Source organism: Anabrus simplex, chromosome 3 (genome assembly GCF_040414725.1).
Source record: "Anabrus simplex isolate iqAnaSimp1 chromosome 3, ASM4041472v1, whole genome shotgun sequence".
Classification (NCBI taxonomy): Eukaryota; Metazoa; Arthropoda; class Insecta; order Orthoptera; family Tettigoniidae; genus Anabrus; species Anabrus simplex.
Genome location: NC_090267.1, coordinates 287,256,372 through 287,278,226, shown reverse-complemented (window position 1 = coordinate 287,278,226; position 21,855 = coordinate 287,256,372). Strand labels below are relative to the sequence as shown.

The following is a 21,855-nucleotide window of genomic DNA, read 5'->3' as shown; positions in this document are numbered from 1 at the left end:
GTGTCGGAAGGTCCTCTGAACCAGTCGTGTTACGCCTGGCCTGGGAATAAGCTCGCCGTCATTGGGAACCGGAATTTTACATAATGTCTCTCTGGTTTGGAGAGCAGCCACATTAATTCAACTTTCAGAAAGGTGATTGGATGGGTTTCAAATACACAAATCCCATGCAGGGAAGTAAACCAAACAAATAAATTGTAATCATGGCAAACGATGTGAACTCAGTTCAATAAGTGTCACGAGAGTGACAGATTATACTGATGTCTTTGTTAATAGATCGAACCACTAGATTAAGCAGAATTTTCGCGAGATTAAAACATTCCAGATTCACATTGTTTTGAGTAACAGTGTGGTGTGCAATGCATGAATTTAATGTAATAACCAGGGCCCGTATTTTGGTGACATGTGCACCATACACATTGCTGATCATGGCCACCTGATTACAGAAATGCGTAGTTATTGTAATTTTATATTTCTAGGTCATTTTTTTCAATTTTCCCTCACTATTGTGTCATTTTTAGCAATTCGTTACATTAAATTATTGTTTTTAAGTCATTTGTCTTTCTCTGCGTTACTGTGTCATCCGTATGCATTTACACCGGATAATCAACATATCTGAATATCAACCCAGCTTTCAATAAACGATCATATTAAAAAGGAAGCCATACTTTCCAGAATCCACTCAGTTAAATGTAAATTAAAAGCTTCTCTGTCTGTCGAACACGCAAGTTCAATATAAAGTAATATTACATTATAACATCCCGGTAAACAACACACTATTAAGCAAAAAATGACATGTTCCGTTCTTAAAAGAACATCATCAGTTCTATCAAGTCACACTTAATATGTTTATTTCTGTCCAAACACTTAGGAATTTTAAATTGGGAACTTATCTTAATGAAGTCCTGCTTTTTCTCCGCTCCAGCATACCATGTTATTTTAAGAAGGAAACATGTCATTCTTTGTTTAATAACATGCATTTTTATTCCGTGTTTATTAGTGGTTTTTACAGGTATATTTATATTGAAATTGTGTGTTCGACAAACTGAAAAGTTTTTAAGCTACATTTAAACGAGACTATGCAAACATCAAAAGGTTCCGTACTTAGTTAGAAAACTGTGAAATAACGTAACCATCTGCAATCCTTCACCGAATTCTTTGGAAATCCACATCATCCCTATAGAGCGACGATACATTGCTTGTAATGTGGATGGGCTTGAGATAAGAGTGGGAGGCATTATCATTGTAGTAGGTACACATTTACATTTAAGTCAGGTTGTAGAAGTGCCCGAGTACTAGTATAAATGTAGATCCAGGTTAGTTTCGTATTACACAGTGCCCGTGTTTTTATTCATTCGTGTGTGATTGTCCTCAAATATTGAATTACAAAAGGAAAAGCTTTACCTGTCGACCGAAGGAAAACACACAGTTCAAAAAAAAGAAAGGGGGGTGGGGACATGTATGGTAACGTCTGGTATTTGCTAGATGGGGTTCCAATGGTCGTACAGCATACCTTGAGATCTTAGGTACTCAGGGTATGTCAAACCGAAGTTATACTCCATCCACAGGCGTAGCCATGCATTAAATTGTCAGGTGCCCCACAAAACAAAGTGAATACCGGTGCGTCTTTGTGTCGTTGCGAGGTACACAGATTATTGCTGTCATTTGAGCACGTTGTACGTAAAGCAGCACATCCCATGAGGCATCTTTAATGAGGTTCAAGTCGTAAGGGCCGTCACTTTGATCCAGGAAGGATGGACTTTTCGTCGTATTGCTGTGGATCTCCATGTCTCTCCGTCAGTTATCCAACGCTTGTGGAATCGCTACAATGAGACAGGCCAGTTCTCAAGGAGGGTTGGACAAGGTCGTGGACGCATGACAACCCCACAGGATGACCGATATCTGACCATATGTGCGTTGCGGCGTCGTTCAGCAACTTCCAGAGAACTGCAACAAGACCTCCAGCAACATCGCGCAGCTCGCCTTCTGTTTGCCCGTACACGTGTCAACTGGCAACTTCGCCAATGGAGACCTGTGTTGTTCACAGACGAGTCTAGATTTCCCCTGACACAGCGTGATGTACGTCAACGTGTATGGAGACGCCGAGGTGAGCAGTACATGCCAAGCGTTGTCCAGGAAGGCGACCGATTCGGACAAGGCTCTGTGATGGTGTGGGGTGGCATCAGTATTGATGGCCGTATGGATCTTGTCGTCGTCCGTGGTAATCTTACCATTGCGGGGTACATCGAGCAGATACTGCTACAGCATGTGTTGGTTGCTGCATGCGGTGTTGGCCCTGAATTTGTACTCATGCACGACAATGCTAGGGCTCGTGTAGCGCGCATCACCAGAGCTGTCTTGCGAGAACTGGACATTCAAGAGATGGAGTGACCAGCAGTGAGTCCCGACCTTAATCCCATCGAGCAAGTGTGGGATAGGCTTGACAGTAGTGTTCGTGGGCGTCCTGTTCCACCACAGACTCTCCAAGACCTCGAACAGGCTCTCATTGAAGAATGGGACCTGATACCGCAACGTCACCGTCGACTTATACGGAGCATGCCACGTAGTTGCCAAGCTGTGATAAATGCTCGTGGAGGACATACACCATACTGAAGCTCTCCAACTGTGATACAAATCCACCCTGGACGACTGCTATCACTTTGTTTTGGCCCCTATTTGGACATTTCCCTTTGCGTTCTGGAAATGAACGCGAGTCCATCGATGTTCTTTTGTATACTTCAACGGTAAAGAATAAAGGTTTATTTCGTAATATACCTGGGTGTGTGGTATTGTACTGTCTTTGTGGAGCATGGCATACGATCAAAAACACGAGTTCTACAGATGGTTAAAATGTTCTTTCATTCTTTTTATGCTTTATGTCGCAAACGATAGAGATATGTCTTATGGCGACGATGGGATAGGAAAGGGCTAGGAGAGGCAAGGAAGCCACCGTGACCTTAACTGAATTAAGGTATAGCCCCAGCATTTGCCTGATGTGAATATAGGAAACCAACGAAAACAAATTCCAGGACTGCCGACAGTGAGACTCAAAGCCACTATTTCTCGAATGCAAGCTGATAGCTACGTGACCCAAACCGCGCAGCGACTTGCTCGGTGAGGAATGTCTAAGTGAAGGGGAAGCAGATAAAAGATTTACCATTCAGCAACATGTGGGTCACGACAGACACGACGTATCCAGAATATCACTGGACGAGGTATAAATTCTCAGTAAGTTGTTGCTTCTAAGAACTGCACTTTTAATAAGAATTGAAACATTATTCTCTCAGCCGGGTTGAGAAACTCCGACGGTAGAGCGTTGGCCTTCTGAGACCAACTTGACAGGTTCCATCCTGGCTCAATCCGGTGGTATTTGAAGTTGCTCAAATACATTAGCCTCGTGTCAGTAGATTTACTGACGTGTAAAAGAACTCTGGTGGGACAAGATTCCGGCACCACAGCGTCTCCGTAAACCGTAAAAGTACTGTAGTTAGTGGGACGTAAAAACTATTATTATTATTATTATTATTATTATTATTAGATGACACCTATCAATTGTATTCACTTTATTACGAGTCAAAGGTACCGTAATCTGGATAATACACAGGACATGCTGTATCTTTCATATTTTTGAGTTATTTTCGAGGATTTATAGGTTATTTTACAGGTAATTTTTCAGCATGTATTAGGTCATCAAAATCCAGGACCTCGTAATAACTACCAATAGTGATGTAAAAATGAAACTTTGCCGTTGTAAGTTGTACATGGAAGAAACAGTAGGCTACATCGAAAGCCGTATCAACGACAGTACTCTACTGCGAAACTAAAGAAGCACTGTTCGAAAATTTGTGGTTCTGTTCCGTAACATCATTATTGACTTCAATCTGTTTCAGAAAGATCCTATGAGACGTAACTGTTAACGATCTCCAAAACTGGCAGATTATTTTCCGGCCGCCTTTGCCCCCAGGAATTAATCTGGCACTCATTTTTGGTGTAGGCTGAGTGAACCTCAGGGCCATGTGCACCTCCGGAAGTTGAGATATCGTTTCTTAAATTGTAAGACCTCCTGACGGGGATTCGAACCCACGTCCTTCCGGGCGAACCGAGCACGCCTTTATCGCCTCGGCCAGGCAGCCCCTATGTTAATAATTCAACAGAATCATATTTTTGGTTAAATAAATTAGCCAATGCATTATTTATAAATGATCTTAATAATTTTATTAAAATATTATGTTAATGTGAAAGCAGTAATTAATGACATTTTGAATATTATTATGATTTCAAAATCTCCAAAAATGAGCATGCAAGTAACTTCAGGTTTTCTTCCACTCAAAATATTTCTCCTAGAACCTCTACTGCGCAAGTAGTTTGGCTGACTCAATTGACGCGTTCCTTATTTTCATTCAGGAGATTTCAAAATATATGATTATGGGAGCCTCAGAAAGTGTCGGATGGACGTATTTATCCAGAGAAAGGAAGTAGAACTAAAGTTATTGCTGAATTTTAATGTACAGAGAGAGAAAAAACGAAGAATTGGAATGGTAATCCGTGGAAAGAATCTCACCAGAAATGGAACATAGTATGTTACGTCGCTTTGTGGAAGCGATTATTAGCGTTCCGTTGTTTTGAACGCCGACTGCTGTGCCAAAAAAGGGGTCGACGGGAGCTTGATGGTGCGCTGGATGTGCACTCCAAGCCTCATCGTATAGGAAGCACGTGTGTTAGTTACTCTGAACAAACAGGGGTGCCGCCCGGCGCTCAATGGAGGCCTCGTGTAACTAGCGCAATCGTGGGAAAGGACCGTTCCTGCCAAAGTGGAACAGCTGCTCCATGAATCTGCAACCTCCGTTCAATAGTGGGTAATTACTGAGGCGCACTTCACACCCTCCCAGCATATGAATATTAATATCAAATTGACGAGTGGACAAAGTAACCCTTAAATGATTCTGGAAGCTCTTTTTTTTTTCTGATGGTCATCAGCAAATACTGTACTGTAAAGAAAAGCATATAATGAAAATCCTCAGCCTGTTTCCAGTCATTCGACCGGGTCAAGAATGAAATGAATGAAGCCCCCGTCTAGCGGCGAGGATAGGAATTGTGCCGGCTGCCGAAGCCTGTCGCACTCCTCTGGGACAATGATTAATGAATGACAGATGAAATGAAATGATATGGGAATGAAATATGACAGAGAAAACCGGAATACCCGTAGAAAAATTTGTCCCGCCTCCGCTTTGTCCAGCACAAATCTCACATGGAGTGACCAGGATTTGAACCACGGAACCCAGCAGTAAGAGGCCGGCGCGCTGCCGCCTGAACCACGGATGCTCTTGTAACATTCGAATACCTGTTATTATTATTATTATTATTATTATTATTATTATTATTATTATTATTATTATTATTATTATTATTATTATTATTATTATATCCTGGCTAGAGTTGTGCTTGTCTGTAGCTCATGTAAATCTGTAGTAAATCCTGTTGGTAAGAACGTGAGCTGCGTGCAGCCCTACCCAGTGCAGCCCGCGGCTCACTGGATCGTTCCGAGAAGCCAGCAATTAGCAGTCTCGCTATCTACCAGTGGAGAATGCAAACTATGCTCCCACAATCACGTGCCGCACTTGCGATTCTTAACGTAATAATTACACCACCAAATTTAACACTTCACAAACCTAGCAAATATTATCCTTCTTTTTCCTCTCTTTCTCCATTCCAAGAGCTTCAAAGAAATAGAACTATGCGCACAATGTTCAAATTTTAACACGTCTGTCACCACGCATAATATTCTCTGATCTACAATAGAGCCATTTTAGCATATAACTGATGTAAGGCAGAGCATTAGTAATTAATATTACAATTTTAAAATGTACTGTATATAATTTAAATACCATATCTACATATAAATATATTATAAAGTGCAGAAGATAAACTTTAAAGTGTAAAATCATTTGTGCAGAAGTAAACCATCAAACTGAAAACAACCAAATGTTTAAAATATTGATATGAAACTAAAATGGAATTATCTAACAAAAAATAAGAAGAAGTCGTTGGAAGCAAGCCACTTACATTTTTGAAGGGTGTAATAGTCGTGCGAAATCGTTACTGGTTTCTCACAAAGGCAGGCAGGGTTTGAATCCCAACCAATGCATGTGGAATTTGTGAAATGATAAGTCGCGTCCTTGTGATTTGGATTCCACGTACAATTGGGAAGTCCCGAGGCTATGATCACGAAATCAACACTCAAGTAAACTACAAGCTGGCTAGCTTTGAGTTTTTTAATGTTTGAATATGAATCGGATTGAGAAATTGAAGAGAAAAATTCTGATTGCATATAACCTAACCTTTAGACCTATAATCACTTTCAGATTCCGAGTTTTATATCTGTAAACGCCACTGCCTCGCTACTTAAGAAACAACCAAAATTTATGGCGATATCACATCAGTATATTGGCAAAAGTTGGTAGTGTTTTGAGGGGACTGTACGAAGCACAAGGCACCCATGATGTGGTCACGTGTCTATTGAATCAGTTGACAGAAGCATTGGCGGTTAATCACTTGACAAAACGCTGCACCCCACATCCATGAAAAGGATCACCTCAGTGTTAAAAAGAGATTTCCGATTGCATCTGTTACCACTTGGCTTGCTAGGAAGCTATTGAATCCTTTACGATGGGAGTGCCCTATCAAAAAACTAATACAGCATGAATACAGCGGATATTTGAGGAAGAGCTGTTATCGGATAACTGATACAGGAAATAAGTTGCTCTGTCTATAACAAGCAAGAACTGGGTGGTATATTATAAAGTTCCTTCAGCTGCTTGTATTCCCCCGATAAGTAAGTAGTTCGATGTATTAATCAACACAACGACGTAGTGAAATTTGGTCACTGGAGTATTACAAATATGCACGGAGAGGAGCAATTTTTGTGTGTATTTGTTTGTTACTGGTTTTTAACGTCACGCTAATAGAGAGAAGGTTTTCGGCGACGCAAGGATGGGAAAGTGGCGGCCGTAGCCTTTATACCCCCAGCATTTGCCTGGTATGAAAATATGAAACCACGGAAAATCAACTTGAGGGCTGCCTACGGTGGAGTTTGAGCCCGTTAGCTTCCGAATGCAAGCTCACACCTACGAGACCCGAACTGCGAGGTCTACTCAGGAGAGGAAGGAAGAGCGAGCCTATCACCATCGTCATCAGCAAATGCAATATTTAGTGCACATTTAAAAGGACTTGTAACTTGCTTTTATTCCATCGCCATGTCATATGCATAGTCGTAAGATTTTTAAATTGTTCGTACATGTTTTTTGACGGAGGAAGGGATTTTCTTACCAACAAACTGGTCAGAATGAACCAGTAATTACACCTCCCATTCAGTTAGCCAAGCATACTACATAAACCTTCTATAACGTTCATTGATTCCTCCACTGTATCAGTCTTTTAACTCAGTTGTTTCCTCTTCAGTCATATATTCTCCATTCATTTTTTTCAAAACCCTTTCTCTACATGAACTGGCCCCGGCTCTCTTCCTCTGTTACTGCTGATGTTCGGTGGGCTAGATTTTCTTAGATGGGGAACGCTGTATTATTCTTACTCCACTGATCATTTACTTACACAATCAGAGCTATCCGTTGCCACTGCACCAGTTAAATAATCTAAATCTCTTGAAATGCACACCGTAGTGCAAATTAAAGTAGCGTTGGAGACATACAAGTACACTGACTGACAGAGCAAATGCAACACCAAGAAGGAGTGGTCAGAACTTTATGCCTATTGCAGGGTAGACTGACGTCACTGAGGTATGCTCATGATGTGAAATGCGCCGCTGTGCTGCGCACGTAGCGAACGATAAATGGGACACGGCGTTGGCGAATGGCCCACTTCGTACCGTGATTTCTCAGCCGACAGTCATTGTAGAACGTGTTGTCGTGTGCCACAGGACACATGTATAGCTAAGAATGCCAGGCCACCGTCAACGGAGGCATTTCCAGCAGACAGACGACTTTACGAGGGGTATGGTGATCGGGCTGAGAAGGGCAGGTTGGTCGCTTCGTCAAATCGCAGCCGATACCCATAGGGATGTGTCCACGGTGCAGCGCCTGTGGCGAAGATGGTTGGCGCAGGGACATGTGGCACGTGCGAGGGGTCCAGGCGCAGCCCGAGTGACGTCAGCACGCGAGGATCGGCGCATCCGCCGCCAAGCGGTGGCAGCCCCGCACGCCACGTCAACCGCCATTCTTCAGCATGTGCAAGACACCCTGGCTGTTCCAATATCGACCAGAACAATTTCCCGTCGATTGGTTGAAGGAGGCCTGCACTCCCGGCGTCCGCTCAGAAGACTACCATTGACTCCACAGCATAGACGTGCACGCCTGGCATGGTGCCGGGCTAGAGAGACTTGGATGAGGGAATGGCGGAACGTCGTGTTCTCCGATGAGTCACGCTTCTGTTCTGTCAGTGATAGTCACCGCAGACGAGTGTGGCGTCGGCGTGGAGAAAGGTCAAATCCGGCAGTAACTGTGGAGCGCCCTACCGCTAGACAACGCGGCATCATGGTTTGGGGCGCTATTGCGAATGATTCCACGTCACCTCTAGTGCGTATTCAAGGCACGTTAAATGCCCACCGCTACGTGCAGCATGTGCTGCGGCCGGTGGCACTCCCGTACCTTCAGGGGCTGCCCAATGCTCTGTTTCAGCAGGATAATGCCCGCCCACACACTGCTCGCATCTCCCAACAGGCTCTACGAGGTGTACAGATGCTTCCGTGGCCAGCGTACTCTCCGGATCTCTCACCAATCGAACACGTGTGGGATCTCATTGGACGCCGTTTGCAAACTCTGCCCCAGCCTCGTACGGACGACCAACTGTGGCAAATGGTTCACAGAGAATGGAGAACCATCCCTCAGGACACCATCCGCACTCTTATTGACTCTGTACCTCGACGTGTTTCTGCGTGCATCGCCGCTCGCGGTGGTCCTACATCCTACTGAGTCGATGCCGTGCGCAGTGTAACCTGCATATCGGTTTGAAATAAACATCAATTATTCGTCCGTGCCGTCTCTGCTTTTTCCCCAACTTTCAACCCTTTCGAACCACTCCTCCTTGGTGTTGCATTGTCACTGTCAGTCAGTGTATATTCTGACGAGGAAAGTTGCAACGTGATAACGTTTGGAGTCTCCACTTATTGACCCTATTCTGAAATCTAATAAAACGCATTAAAATCACTTAATAGATTCTGCAAGCAACGGCAAACCCTATGGAATCGGAACCGGCCACCTCGACTGAATTACTTTCACTTAATTGGAGTTCACCAAAATACTGATGTTGCTAGTTCATATCAGGCCTACAGTCATTAGTACGCGAAAATGTGATATAAAGCCTTCCCTAATAACCAGGTTTACATGAGTACTAGTAGCAGTATAAATGTAGTAAATTTGTCGTCGAAAATCCTATTTGACACTGGAGGAATCAAGATAACATATGATCCCCGCAATAACACTACGTACTGAGAAAGCTAAATTCACGACATACACCAGAAGATGTTGCTGCTCCGGTTCGAACCACACAACTTTTCAATACAAGAATCTACAAGGTGGGAGACTAAAAAGAAAAAAAAAAACATACTTTCCCAGAACAAAAAATACCGAGGAATGTAGCCTCTTGACCTAACTCGAACCAGATAGTTTCCATAGCGATAGCATCGCGACACGGACAGTTAGCAAAATTTAATTGGATCGAACCCTCCGTCAATAGCGATGACTGAGCACAAAACCAGCGGCATTAAAAAAGTAACTTCGCGGGACCATGTTGAACATATCATATCACGCCAAAGCAATCTAGAAGAAGAAAGCATTAAAACAAGGAGCCGACAGTTTCAAATGACGTTTCCAACGCAAAATGTCATTGAATAAATAATAATAATAATAATAATAATAATAATAATAATAATAATAATAATAATAATAATAATAATAATAATAATAACAATAATAATAATAATAATAATAATAATAATAATAATAATAATAATAATAATAATGCATTAAACGGCTTTTTAATTACCATCGTTTTCTAAAACATTGGAACGCTGGTGATTTACGCTGAAGGGGAGCACTTTAAAGTGCCAGTAAATCTACTGATACGAGTATATCGCATTTAAGCGCTCTTAAATACCAAATGAATACAATGAAATGCGACACTCTAACCTTCAGGTGAGCGTCTAACCAACTGTCGCTGCGAGATTTTCTAAATAGACACTATAAATTTCATTATTAAAGCGCAACGAAGTTCCCTCCCTATTCTAAGAGCAACAAGGTCTTTCTCACCCCATTGCATTTTTACACAATATGTAGAACGGAAAAAAGGATAGTTTTCGTCATGGAAGAATATCCGTATGATGAGATTAGGATAACCAACTTCAAATATGAGAAAAGAGGGACAGGAGAACACGAAATGCGAGACACTGAACCATTTTCAGGTACATATTTACCTCTAAAATTTTCGTTAAATTACTACAATCTAATTAGAGTATGTCCCTGTAATTCTTTCTTGTACTAGTTCCTCCCACAATACTTCACACACGAGTTGTTCTTTACAAATAAATGTGTACTTCTTGCTTCTAGAACATTCTAAAATCTCCCACCCTTTTAATTTTTTTTTTTTTTAAATGACGTCCTAACGAGAAATTTATTTTCGCCTGTAGTTCAGCTCTTAAAATGTCCGCATTAAGCTTATTCCTAATGTCACACCAAAACCGTTTTGTTTCACTGAATGTTCTCTAAAAATGCATTTGACGTAGGAATGTTGCAACCGAAGTGTAATAAATAACTTTTTAAAAGCCAATTACATAATGATTTGAAAATATTTTAAGAGAGCAATCGTCATTTAAGAATGGAAACCTCATCTGCAATTTTTCCGAAATATTGCTTTATTATTTTGTTGTGGCTATGAGAAGCCTCTGGGTGGTTCTGTAAAGCCCGCATAGCAAAATCCAATGGAATTCTTTAAAATGAACCAAGACTGCCATCACATGTATCACGACACTTGTCTAGAGGTACCACGAAAGTCCAAAAATATAATATTAAAAGAACAGAAATATTGTTGCACTAATCAGTATGATGATTTGATTTTCGTCAAATTTAACTTATAATTTGAAATTGGCACAATTTTGTTTCCATGTTCAACTACTAGGCCAGTATTTTCGCTCACCTGAAAAATCAGACTTTTGTTTGGTAAGGTCTCAATTCTTTAGGTACACAATGCTGCCATCGTTGATTTGCGCACTGGTAAGGCCAGTAACAGGCGTAACCAAGAGTAAGGAGCAGAACCGGCACAAACTTCTCATTCTTCAAAACAAAATCTAGGCATCAAAATAGAGAGAAGCTCAAAATTAAATCGGGAAAAATGCTGCCCCGCATAGACAATTTCAAATACACTGAATGTTGGAACTTTGTGTGCGGGACGTTTGGACACTCTAGATGAGATGCAATTATATTTACTGTTCTTCATTTCATGCTTACGTATGTCATGCTACGCAAAAATTCCAAACTATACGCTACGAATTTTGTCACGCTTGCAAACAATTAACGAACAACTTAAATAGTTTAGCCAGAAATGCTTCAAAACTGAACAAGGCCAACTAAATAAGCCATGCAGCAGATCACCCAATTCTTTGAACACAAATACAATCTCGTTAGAATCGAAAGACTTAACTGTTAGAAACTGTTTTATAAGATTACAGAGTAATTAATGCAAGCCTCGGTTCCAGGGCACGCATGTAGCTTCGTGGTAATTATGATTCTCACGCAGTCAGATTTCAAGATTCGGGCAGCACAAGATTCTGAACACTGGCACAGTGTTTTGACACACACAGTTCTTTCTATGAAATGATGCTTCTCCATCTGGCTCAATTTACGGAGGCGCCTATTTGGGACAAAGACCCCGTTTAGGTCAAAGTTAAGATTGACATGTCTGGTTTTAGATGATTAAATTATCCACTAGAGACCAACCGTAAAACTGGTTCGAATCAACGCTGTCTCTAGTAAATCAACATCAAGACTGTCCATCCTGAGAAAGATTTTGTAAGATTCTCGGTTCCCTATTTCTAGTTTATATACGAAGTCTTAACCACTACTGAACCTCTACACGAGCAATGCTCCAGACCATATCTGAGCTCGACAGCTGCAGTCGCCTAAGTGCGGGCAGTATCCAGAATTCGGGAGACAGTGGGTTCGAACCAAACTGTCGGCAGTCCTGAAGATGGTTTTCCGTGATTTCCCATTTTCACAAGACAAACGCTGGGACTGTACATTAATTACGGCCACGGCCGCTTCCTTCCCACACATAGCCCTTTCCTCTCTCATAATCGCCGTAAGACCTATTTGTGTCGGTGCGACGTAAAGCAACTTGGCAAAAAAAAAAGGCATACTAAAATTGACACAAGAAGGAGTAAATGTACATTTTCACTTCCATCACTGAAAGAGCTATCGATTTACCCAGCGAGGTGACTACACGGTTCGAGCCGCGTAGTTGACAGCCTGCGTTCGGGAGATGGAGTTCGAATCCCAACGTCGGCATTCCTAAAAATGATTTTTCATGGCTTCCAATTTTCACACCAGGCAATTGCTAGGATTGAATCTGAATTCAAGTCACAGCCGCCACATTCTCAATCCTAGCCCTTACCCTCCTTGCATTACCGAAAATCTTCAATGTGTCTGTGCTACGTTAAACCACAGGGGGGGGGGGGGGAGAATTAATTATTCTGAAACTGCAGCAGAGGTGCATTTTGTAAGTGACATTTGTCAGCATGTTGGAGTTATTACTGTTTCTCAACTTTCATTTCAGCACTAAATTTTAGTATATCAAATTTCCGTCCACGTCCATATATTAAAAGAAAATGTTGTTAATAATTATTCATACAATTAATTACATATTTTGATTTCTTGTATATACTTTACAGGATGTTTGGGAGATAAGTACAAATATTTTTTTCTGCTGGTTGTTAGTAGGGTCCTGAATACATACGACAAAATAATGTCCTATTTCATAAATATATTAAGTTGAAAATTTGATGTTTGCAGCTCAGGTTGTACTTAATGACGAACGACTTACAGGTTTGTTAACATACATTACACCTTCCACCGTGAAAACGTACGCTTCTTGTACGTACAGCGTTTTCATACAACTTACGCATGCATACGGTCTTACGCACGATACGACGGGTGGTAAAAGCCGAGGGGTAAACGTAGCTACTAAACATCACACACTACTTCAAGCTCCTCCCTCGGACAAACCATTCGCTAAATGAAAAATTAAAGCATATTTTACGAACTGCAGACATTCATCCCTACTTTCCATGCGGTTATTTGTACTTACCTCGCAAATACTCTGTATAATATAAGGTAATGTTAAGAATGTAACAGAAATCCAACCCACAAGGCGTTATCTTCTTATGCATGGCGTATGCTCAGAGGCACAATTATTAAAATACCAAAACATCTTCAGAGACTCCGTGGCTCAGGCGGCATTGCGCCGGCCTCTCACCGCTGGGTTCCGTGGTTCAAATCCCGGTCACTCAATGTGAGATTTGTGTTGGACAAAGCGGAGGCGGGACAGGTTTTCCCTCGGGTTCTCCGGTTTTCCCTTCATCTTTCATTCCAGCAACACTCTCCAATATCATTTAATTTCATCTGTGATTCATTAATCATTGCCCCACAGGAGTGCAACAAGCTTCGGCAGCCGCCACAATTCCTGTCCTTGCCGCTAGATGGGGGCTTCATTTATTCCATTCCTGACCCGGCCGAATGACTGGAAACAGGCTGTGGATTTTCATAACCTAAAACATCTTCACCAATAAAATCACGCTCTTTAACAGTAACAGACACACACGAAATTTCTTCCACTGTTGTCGGATTTAACATTTCTCTTTTGCAATTTGGTAAAATTGAACTCCAATACATTTTTTAAAATATCCTTTTACATGTCTACATGGGTTTTTATACTTTATTTCTGAAGCACACAGCAATAGTTTATGACTGTATCATCACAAAACGGGAAAACACAGTTTCTAGAATACTATAAATTGATAGAACCTAAGATGTTACCACATTGTAGGATCAATCCTGTTAACTGTACGTGGTCACGCTGGTGTTACATGCATCGCTTATAGAGATAACTTGTTAATTTCCCACAGGTGGAAGGCAACTCGCTCGCTAATTGACATGCAGGGCTAGCTTCTGGTATTCGGAGTACTTCTATCCGATAATCGATGTCATGCGAATGAATTGGTTCTCTCTGTTTAATTTGCATTTGGGTTCATTTCCAGCATATGTTTTTTCGTTATCGGTTTGTAAAGCGCTGCTCTCTTAGAGTCTTGTTGGCACGCATATCGGAGCGATACGTAGGCACGCCTGCCCTACGCGAAATGTATGGTAATTGGGGCTAGAAACTGGGGAATACCCAGAGCTCTGTCCACTATTTCTGTCGGATGCATTATTTATTGTGCTGAGTGCACGACGTAACGATTCGTACGTGAGAGGTTTACTCCAGTGCGTGGTGCTAATCTTTATCTTAAACTCGGGCCATGGATCGCCAACTGGCTATCTCACAATCATCACTTCAGGTTGTGGGTGTGCATGTCGTGAAGCTCAAGTGCACTGCAATCAGAATACAATGAATCATCGTCATTCGATTTGAAGACGAACTTGCTGGTTTACTCAAAACATCACATAAACCACCAGGTAAATATGCTGGATTTTTATAACCTCTTCGAATCCGATCACCTTGAATAACACCTACATAATGAATGAAAATCCACAGCCTGTTTCCAGTCATTACTTATAAAACCATTCTAAAAGGTACTATGGTACCTACGTCACAAAAAGATAGAAGTTTCTGGGAATCATTTGAGATGTTAAAATCGCCGAACAAGGTCCACATGGAGGAGTTTGTATGAAAACTGTCAATGGCACTAATCAAACTTAGAAAGGAGAGGCCTACCTACTGCGCAATTGTGTGAAGGGCACACATCCACCGAGATATTTATCTCTAGCCTAAAACAACACTACACGACCAATGTGATGCCGCAACACTACAACTCTGATCAATAAAAACAAAATCTTCTCCCCCCAGATTCCTACGTGCCGACCACCGTTCAGCATTGCGAACTGCCAACGCAATATGAAGTGACATGTTACGGATTAACCTAACGTTCTAAGGAAATGATTAAATTAACTTCTAAATATGCCTATATAAGAAAAACCAATGTTATTAAGCCAGTAGCAGGTAGCTCTTTCCGCAGGCACAAACATACCAACCTAAAAAGTTTTCTGCCATCCCTCCAGTCTGACAGATGAAAATCCACAGCCTGTTTCCAGTCATTCGACCGGGGCAGGGATGGAATGAATGAAGCCCCTCTCTAGCGGCGAGGATAGGAAATGTGCCGGCTGCCGAAGCCTGTCACACTCCTCTTGGGCAATGATAAATGACAGACAGATGAAATGTTAATGGAGAGTGTTGCTGGAATGAAAGACGTAGGGAAAACCGGAGTGCCCGGAGAAAAACCTGTCCCGCCTCTGCTTTGCCCAGCACAAATCTCACATGGAGGGACAGGGATTTGAACCACGGTATCCAGCGGTGAGGCCGGCGCACTGCCACCTGAGCCACAGAGTCTTCCAGTCTGACAGATAATGGTCAATATTACATAAGACAAAAGAAAAAAGCACGTTCTGGAGAATGTTTCTTACAATTATAGTAATTCTTTTAGAAAAAGGTCGCAATCAAAGTGGGAACGGGATGGAATAATGTAATAAATATACACTGGAGTTCAATATATTATAAAGAAATATGACTGAAAGATGACAAGCATTTCGCAGAAACATGAGCATTCCCAACTAAAACAGCTGATAAAGAAATAACGACATTTCCATCAACGACGCGACAAAACACGATCGAACTAGTTTTTCGCAAATTTAACAAATAAACCAGTGACATTCACATTAGCAAGAACATATTTCAACAATACATAAACTACGTCCAAGTATTCGCGAAGGCAACAACAGCTATTCTCAATTCACGAGGTCTTCAGCGTTATAGAGCCTCCACAGTATATGTGAGGCGCTCGAAGACAAAGGCGAACTCAAGAGCAGACGAAAATTTTATTTCACTTCGTTGAATGAGCTAAAGAGAACAACAAATGAGTCAACTTAACTGAATTCACACTTCTTTCCTTTCATAACAAACAGTAAAAATACATACATTTTAAATTTGTGTGGCTATTTCTAGCCGAGTGCAGCCCTTGTAAGGCAGACCCACCCTCATCGGAGGGCCTCATAGCAAACAGTGCAGAAAATCGAGCAAAGACTTTGAGCAATGTGGCTGCGAGTACGGAAGGCCGAACACAACAGCTCTCTTTGTTTACATGTGCGTCAGTGCACTTCCCTCTTATCCTTAGGCAGGTTCCGCCGATGGTAGCGATTTAAAGATTTTTTAAAAAATCATTCAATTTACACAGGATTACGAACAAGGGTTCTACACTCATAACGAATATAATTTGGAACTACAAATACCAGTTAAATTTCAAAAAAGAAATGCAAATGATTACGACCTTTAAACTCTGCAAAAATTGTACGATTATCCAATCGCAATACCTCCTGCAAAACTTAGGGTATACGTGAGTAATTGCAGCATGGGCCTTCACCAAGGAGCGAGTATACTGTCGACATCGTGGAGAGCCAAACTCAAGTACCACAGGAACAAAAACAAGAGATGAGTGACGACGACATGACTGACTATGAATAAGTAGCATAATTAGTAAGGTCGGACAAAACAGCAGGCCTCATAGCCTGAGCCTCGCAATGCAAAATAAGACATTTAATTAATAAAAATAAAAGAGCACTGATATTTGTTACAAAAGATGATTTGGTTGGAGAAAACCTGTGTTATAAAACTTCCTAATTTGTTCATTAGAGATATTCAGCCCTTGAAAAGATTTACGATGTAGAACAGAAAATGGTTCAGTTGAAAGTTTTTTGAATAAATGTTTTATATGAAATAAGTATACAGCATTTGTTAGTCTTTTTCTTAGTTGCTGAGTTCGCCCGAATGAATTTCAATTTTTTCTTTTCCTCAAAACATCATTTTGTTGAGTTCGCCCTCTGTATCTGTAACACTTAACATGTTCCCACAAGGGACAGACAATATATTACAATCGGAAGTGAAGTACGTCAGTCCATCAGCAATGATCTAATTGTTTCTTGGAATGAATGGCCTCCACCCGTCCCGGAACTCGGCTAACACAACGCCCACGCAGTCGTCTTCCAAACCGGTATTTATCATCTCCTATGCAATACTTTATGCGGTAAAGGTACAATACTCACTTGCAGTAAGACTCTTCTCCACGTGGAGACGTAACGCACGCGCCTCCATTCTTGCACGGGTTGGGCGAACATGACACTAAATCTGCAACAAAAGCACACAAATATCAAGGATATGAACCATAACTCAACATCATAGCATTTCCTGCAACAAAAACAATGTTTGCAACTCAAAAAACAGGAGAAAAGTAACTGTTTTTAGTCTTTACCATTCATCTATCCGAATCGCTTTCCAACCAAATATACATCTCTCTTATTATATACGAACTACAAATGGGGTTCGAGTGCTTAAAAGGAAATTGACATCGCTGTTGCTCACTTGTCACGGCAACCAGGATATAAACCAAAAAATACTACCATGTCTAAAATTCCTGACCATAACATTATAGCATCGCAATCATCAATTCGAAGGTTTCACATAGTAAAGTGAAAAGGCCTTCGTTCCGTTGCCTGTAGTGAAAATAATCACTCACTGCAACCACCTCTTCAGGTGTGTGTTTCTATCATTAATTAACTCATTCATGCATCAACAATCTTCGACATTTTCTAATGATCAATCTTATTGTATTCTAAAAACTGACAAACATGTGCAAGAGAAAAATTCCCACAAAGCTGCATACACATAACATTTTAAAAATGAACTGTAACAATTCAACCTTAACACGGAACCTCTATACTGTATTAATACTCCCGTTAGTTCAATAGCAGCTACTGACGTTCAAGTAGAATTTAATTATGGAGTTGATGGTAAAGGAAATCACGCTTTCAACTATAATAAGACAGCAGGACAGTATTACTGCCTTAATTAATTTAATCGTTCGCCGGACGCGAAGTTAGTATACCCCTCTTATTTGTGATCGACCGGAGATGCAGGAAGAAGCATTGTGTAGTGGTAGATGGAAGAGGACTCATTAACTATCATATCCGCTCAGTGGCGGAGCGGCGTGTGCAAGTTACTTACAGGAGGGGAATGCATTGAACTCCCGATTATGTGATTACTCCAATTTGAATCACATTAAAATGACCGCTTACGAGACATATCCGGTTAACTAAAGATTGTGTGCAATACCCATGGTTAAATCTTCCACTATATGGCCCACGAGAGCGACCGTCACACGTATTGACACACCCCGCCCCGCCATAGCGGCTCACAAATAGTGAGATCACATGTGACACATTCCTACCTTTAAATGTTTGGTTTTGCGATAATTAAAAAATCAGCCATTTTACAATATTTCATGCCTCTTCCCGTTTTATAGTTGAGCTGAGTTCCTTAAAATAACAATGGGTCTCATAAGAAGGTGAAATTCCTCCAAAGAATGATCCTATATCAAAAGAAGTTCCTTACACTGAACAACTGTATTATACAATCATCCGTTATGAATAAATCACTACCGATTATCATTGAGGAAGTCCCCCTCGCAAGTTGCTTTACGTCGCACCGAGACAGACAGGTATTATGGCAACGAAGGGACAGGAAGGAGCTAGGATGGGGAAGGAAGCGGCGGCCGTGCCCTTAATTAAGGTACAGCCCCAGCATTTGCCTGGTGTGAAAATGGGAAACCACGGAAAACCATCTTCAGGGCTGCCAACAGTGAGATTCGAACCCACTATCTCCCGAATACTGGATACTGGCCGCAATTAAGCGACTGCAGCTATCGAGCTCGGTATGTGAGGAAGTCCATGAAAATCGAAGGACCTGTACTATCTTCTTACTAGGGATCCTGTCCGGCTCCATGGCTAAATGGTTAGCGTGCTAGCCTTTGGTCACAGGGGTCCCGGGTTCGATTCCCGGCAGGATATTTTAAACTTAATTGGTTAATTTTGCTGGCACGGGGGCTGGGTGTGTGTGCCGTCTTCATCATCATCATTTCATCTTCATAACGATACGCAGGTCGCCTACGGGAATCAAATCAAAAAACCAGCATCTGGCGAACCAAACTTGTCCTCGGACACTAAAATCCATACGCCATTTCATTTCACTAGGGATCCTATAAAGCAAAAATTATGTGTTTCTTTACATTCACAAAAAATAAAAAATCTTTACTGCTGAGTACGTAAATACTGAGACAACAGGAACAGGATATATTCTATCAAATACAAGTAATTATTTAGCTCTAGACCAACAACAGGTATCTTAATTTAATTAATTTTTTTTGCTAGGGGCTTTACGTCGCACCGACACAGATAGGTCTTATGGCGACGATGGGATAGGAAAGGCCTAGGAGTTGGAAGGAAGCGGCCGTGGCCTTAATTAAGGTATAGCCCCAGCATTTGCCTGGTGTGAAAATGGGAAACCACGGAAAACCATTTTCAGGGCTGCCGATAGTGGGATTCGAACCTACTATCTCCCGGATGCAAGCTCACAGCCGCGGGCCTCTACGCGCACGGCCAACTCGCCCGGTAATTTAATTAATATTAATCATTTTCAGAGACTGAAAACTCCCAACGTTTACCCGCAGGATAGGCCATCTGAACCTCCACAATGCCTTAGAAAAGTCACAAAATGTAACATACTGATTTTTGAACGCCAGCACTAGCCCGCCCGGTGCCCACGATCTTTAAGGCGTCAAGTCTCTATGGTCTGACACCGGGATGAGCCGGTTCGAGTCTCGTTGGTGGAAAAAAATCACCATCAAAACGTTGGTCGGCAGGGTAACAGAGGAGGCAGTATACATTTTATAGCTAACAGATTGTGTGCCAAAGGCCTGTATTAAATTCCAAACCCCTCCGCAGTGTTCATATATAGTGAGGGCACATGACGCTGTCAATGGTAATTCGTACGTCGGATGGGTACGTTAAGCCGTAAGCAGACCCTTTGTGTTATTCAATAGGAGTAGGCTATGCGCCGACACCGAGATTCACCCTCTCCCTACCTCGTTATTATCACAATCATCACCACACGACCAGACGCACAGGTCGCCTATGGCCGGAGAGCCGAATATGTACTCAGGCACTCCGTTCATTAAAAGCCACACGCTAAATAAATAAATAAAATGCCACCACTAAACGAATCGAGTCACGTAGTTTAATCAATTGAATTCCGCAAATGAAAACAATAATCCCCGAACAAACATTATTACAAAGCTGCATTCCTATCTTGTTAATAGGGATCCTAAATAGCAAAAATTTTGAGTATCTTTGCATTCACTAAAAATTATTATTTACTGTTAACTACAAAAATATTGTGATTCAATGGAAATACGGAGTACAAACTTGGTCGCATCCGGGTATCTGGAAAAAATGATGGTAGCAAAAGATGGAACCTGCAATAAAATGCATTCATGCGTCCAAGGGGTTCTTAACTTTTTTTTTTTTTTTTTTTTTTTGTATAACGGACCTCTCTGAAAATCTGGCAAAACTCTCTTTATAGAAACGAACATAAGCAGAAGTTCGCAGGCAATAAATATATTTTACTGAAAACTGAATGTCTCATACAGAGTATGACATACACGAAATACGAATAGAGTAAACAATTATTACTACAAATTACGTTTTTCAGTCCTTGTGTGTATGTTGGGTATTCAGCCCGAAGGCTGGTTGGATCCTCAACAGGTTCACCATTAGCTGTCATAGATGGCCTAGGTGTCACTGAAGAGGCGTACTAGGGAAATGAGGAGTGAGGTAGTTTCCCGTTGCTTTCCTCACTGAGCCAAGTTGCTATTGCACATCAGTCTGCCAAGCCCACTGAAATGCGTGCACCAACCGACCCTATGAGATACATTTTCACACCATTCATAGCAGGGACTGGCTGCATAAAGAATGGCATTACTAGCGTCACTCATACCTCAGTCACTTTCATTTTGTCAAAGCCAAGGATGAGACTGAGACAGGTCAATGAAAGTAACAAATTTGATATAGCCCATACCAGAAGACATAGTGCACTGTAAACACTACATCTTGCCAGCAAAAGCCTTTTCAGTCCTTATCACGCAAAAATTAATGGCCAATTCATTCAAAAATGAGTAGACCTAATGTACAATCATTAACTGCAAACTGTCCGACTCGTTGGCTGAATGGACAGCGTACTGGCCTTCGGTTCATAGGGTCCCGGGGTTCGATTCCCGGCCGGGTCGAGGATTTTAACCTTCATTGGTTAATTCCAATGGCCCGGGGGCTGGGTGTTTTTGCTGTCCCCAACATCCCTGCAACTCACACACCACACATAACACTATCTTCCACCACAACACGCAGTTACCTACGCATGGCAGATGCCGCCCACCCTCATCGGAGGGTCTGCGTTACAAGGGCTGCACTCGGCTAGAAATAGCCACACGAAATTAAAAAACTGCAAACTGAACAAACAAAACCACCTTGAAAATTGTAATTCAGTTTTAAAGGTCATTTCAATGACAACGGTGTTGTTGTTGTTTAGCATGAATAAGAAGATGAAACTTTGGAATAGCAACAAGACAACATGGATATCCCCTATGACACCCAATCGATATTTGACTACCTTCCCAGCTAATTTTCCGCGTTGGAAGATTCAGAT

At 41.6% G+C, this 21,855-nt stretch overlaps 1 protein-coding gene across 1 annotated transcript in view; it reads right to left on the bottom strand.

Moving 5' to 3' along the window:
* Positions 1-21,855, bottom strand: part of N (neurogenic locus Notch protein) — a 518,735-nt gene that overhangs the window by 449,999 nt on the left and 46,881 nt on the right. Inside the window, exon 2 of the mRNA XM_067143095.2 lies at positions 17,367-17,448. Within this exon, the coding sequence (XP_066999196.2) occupies positions 17,367-17,448 (82 nt within the window). The remainder of the gene's footprint in view (positions 1-17,366; positions 17,449-21,855) is intronic.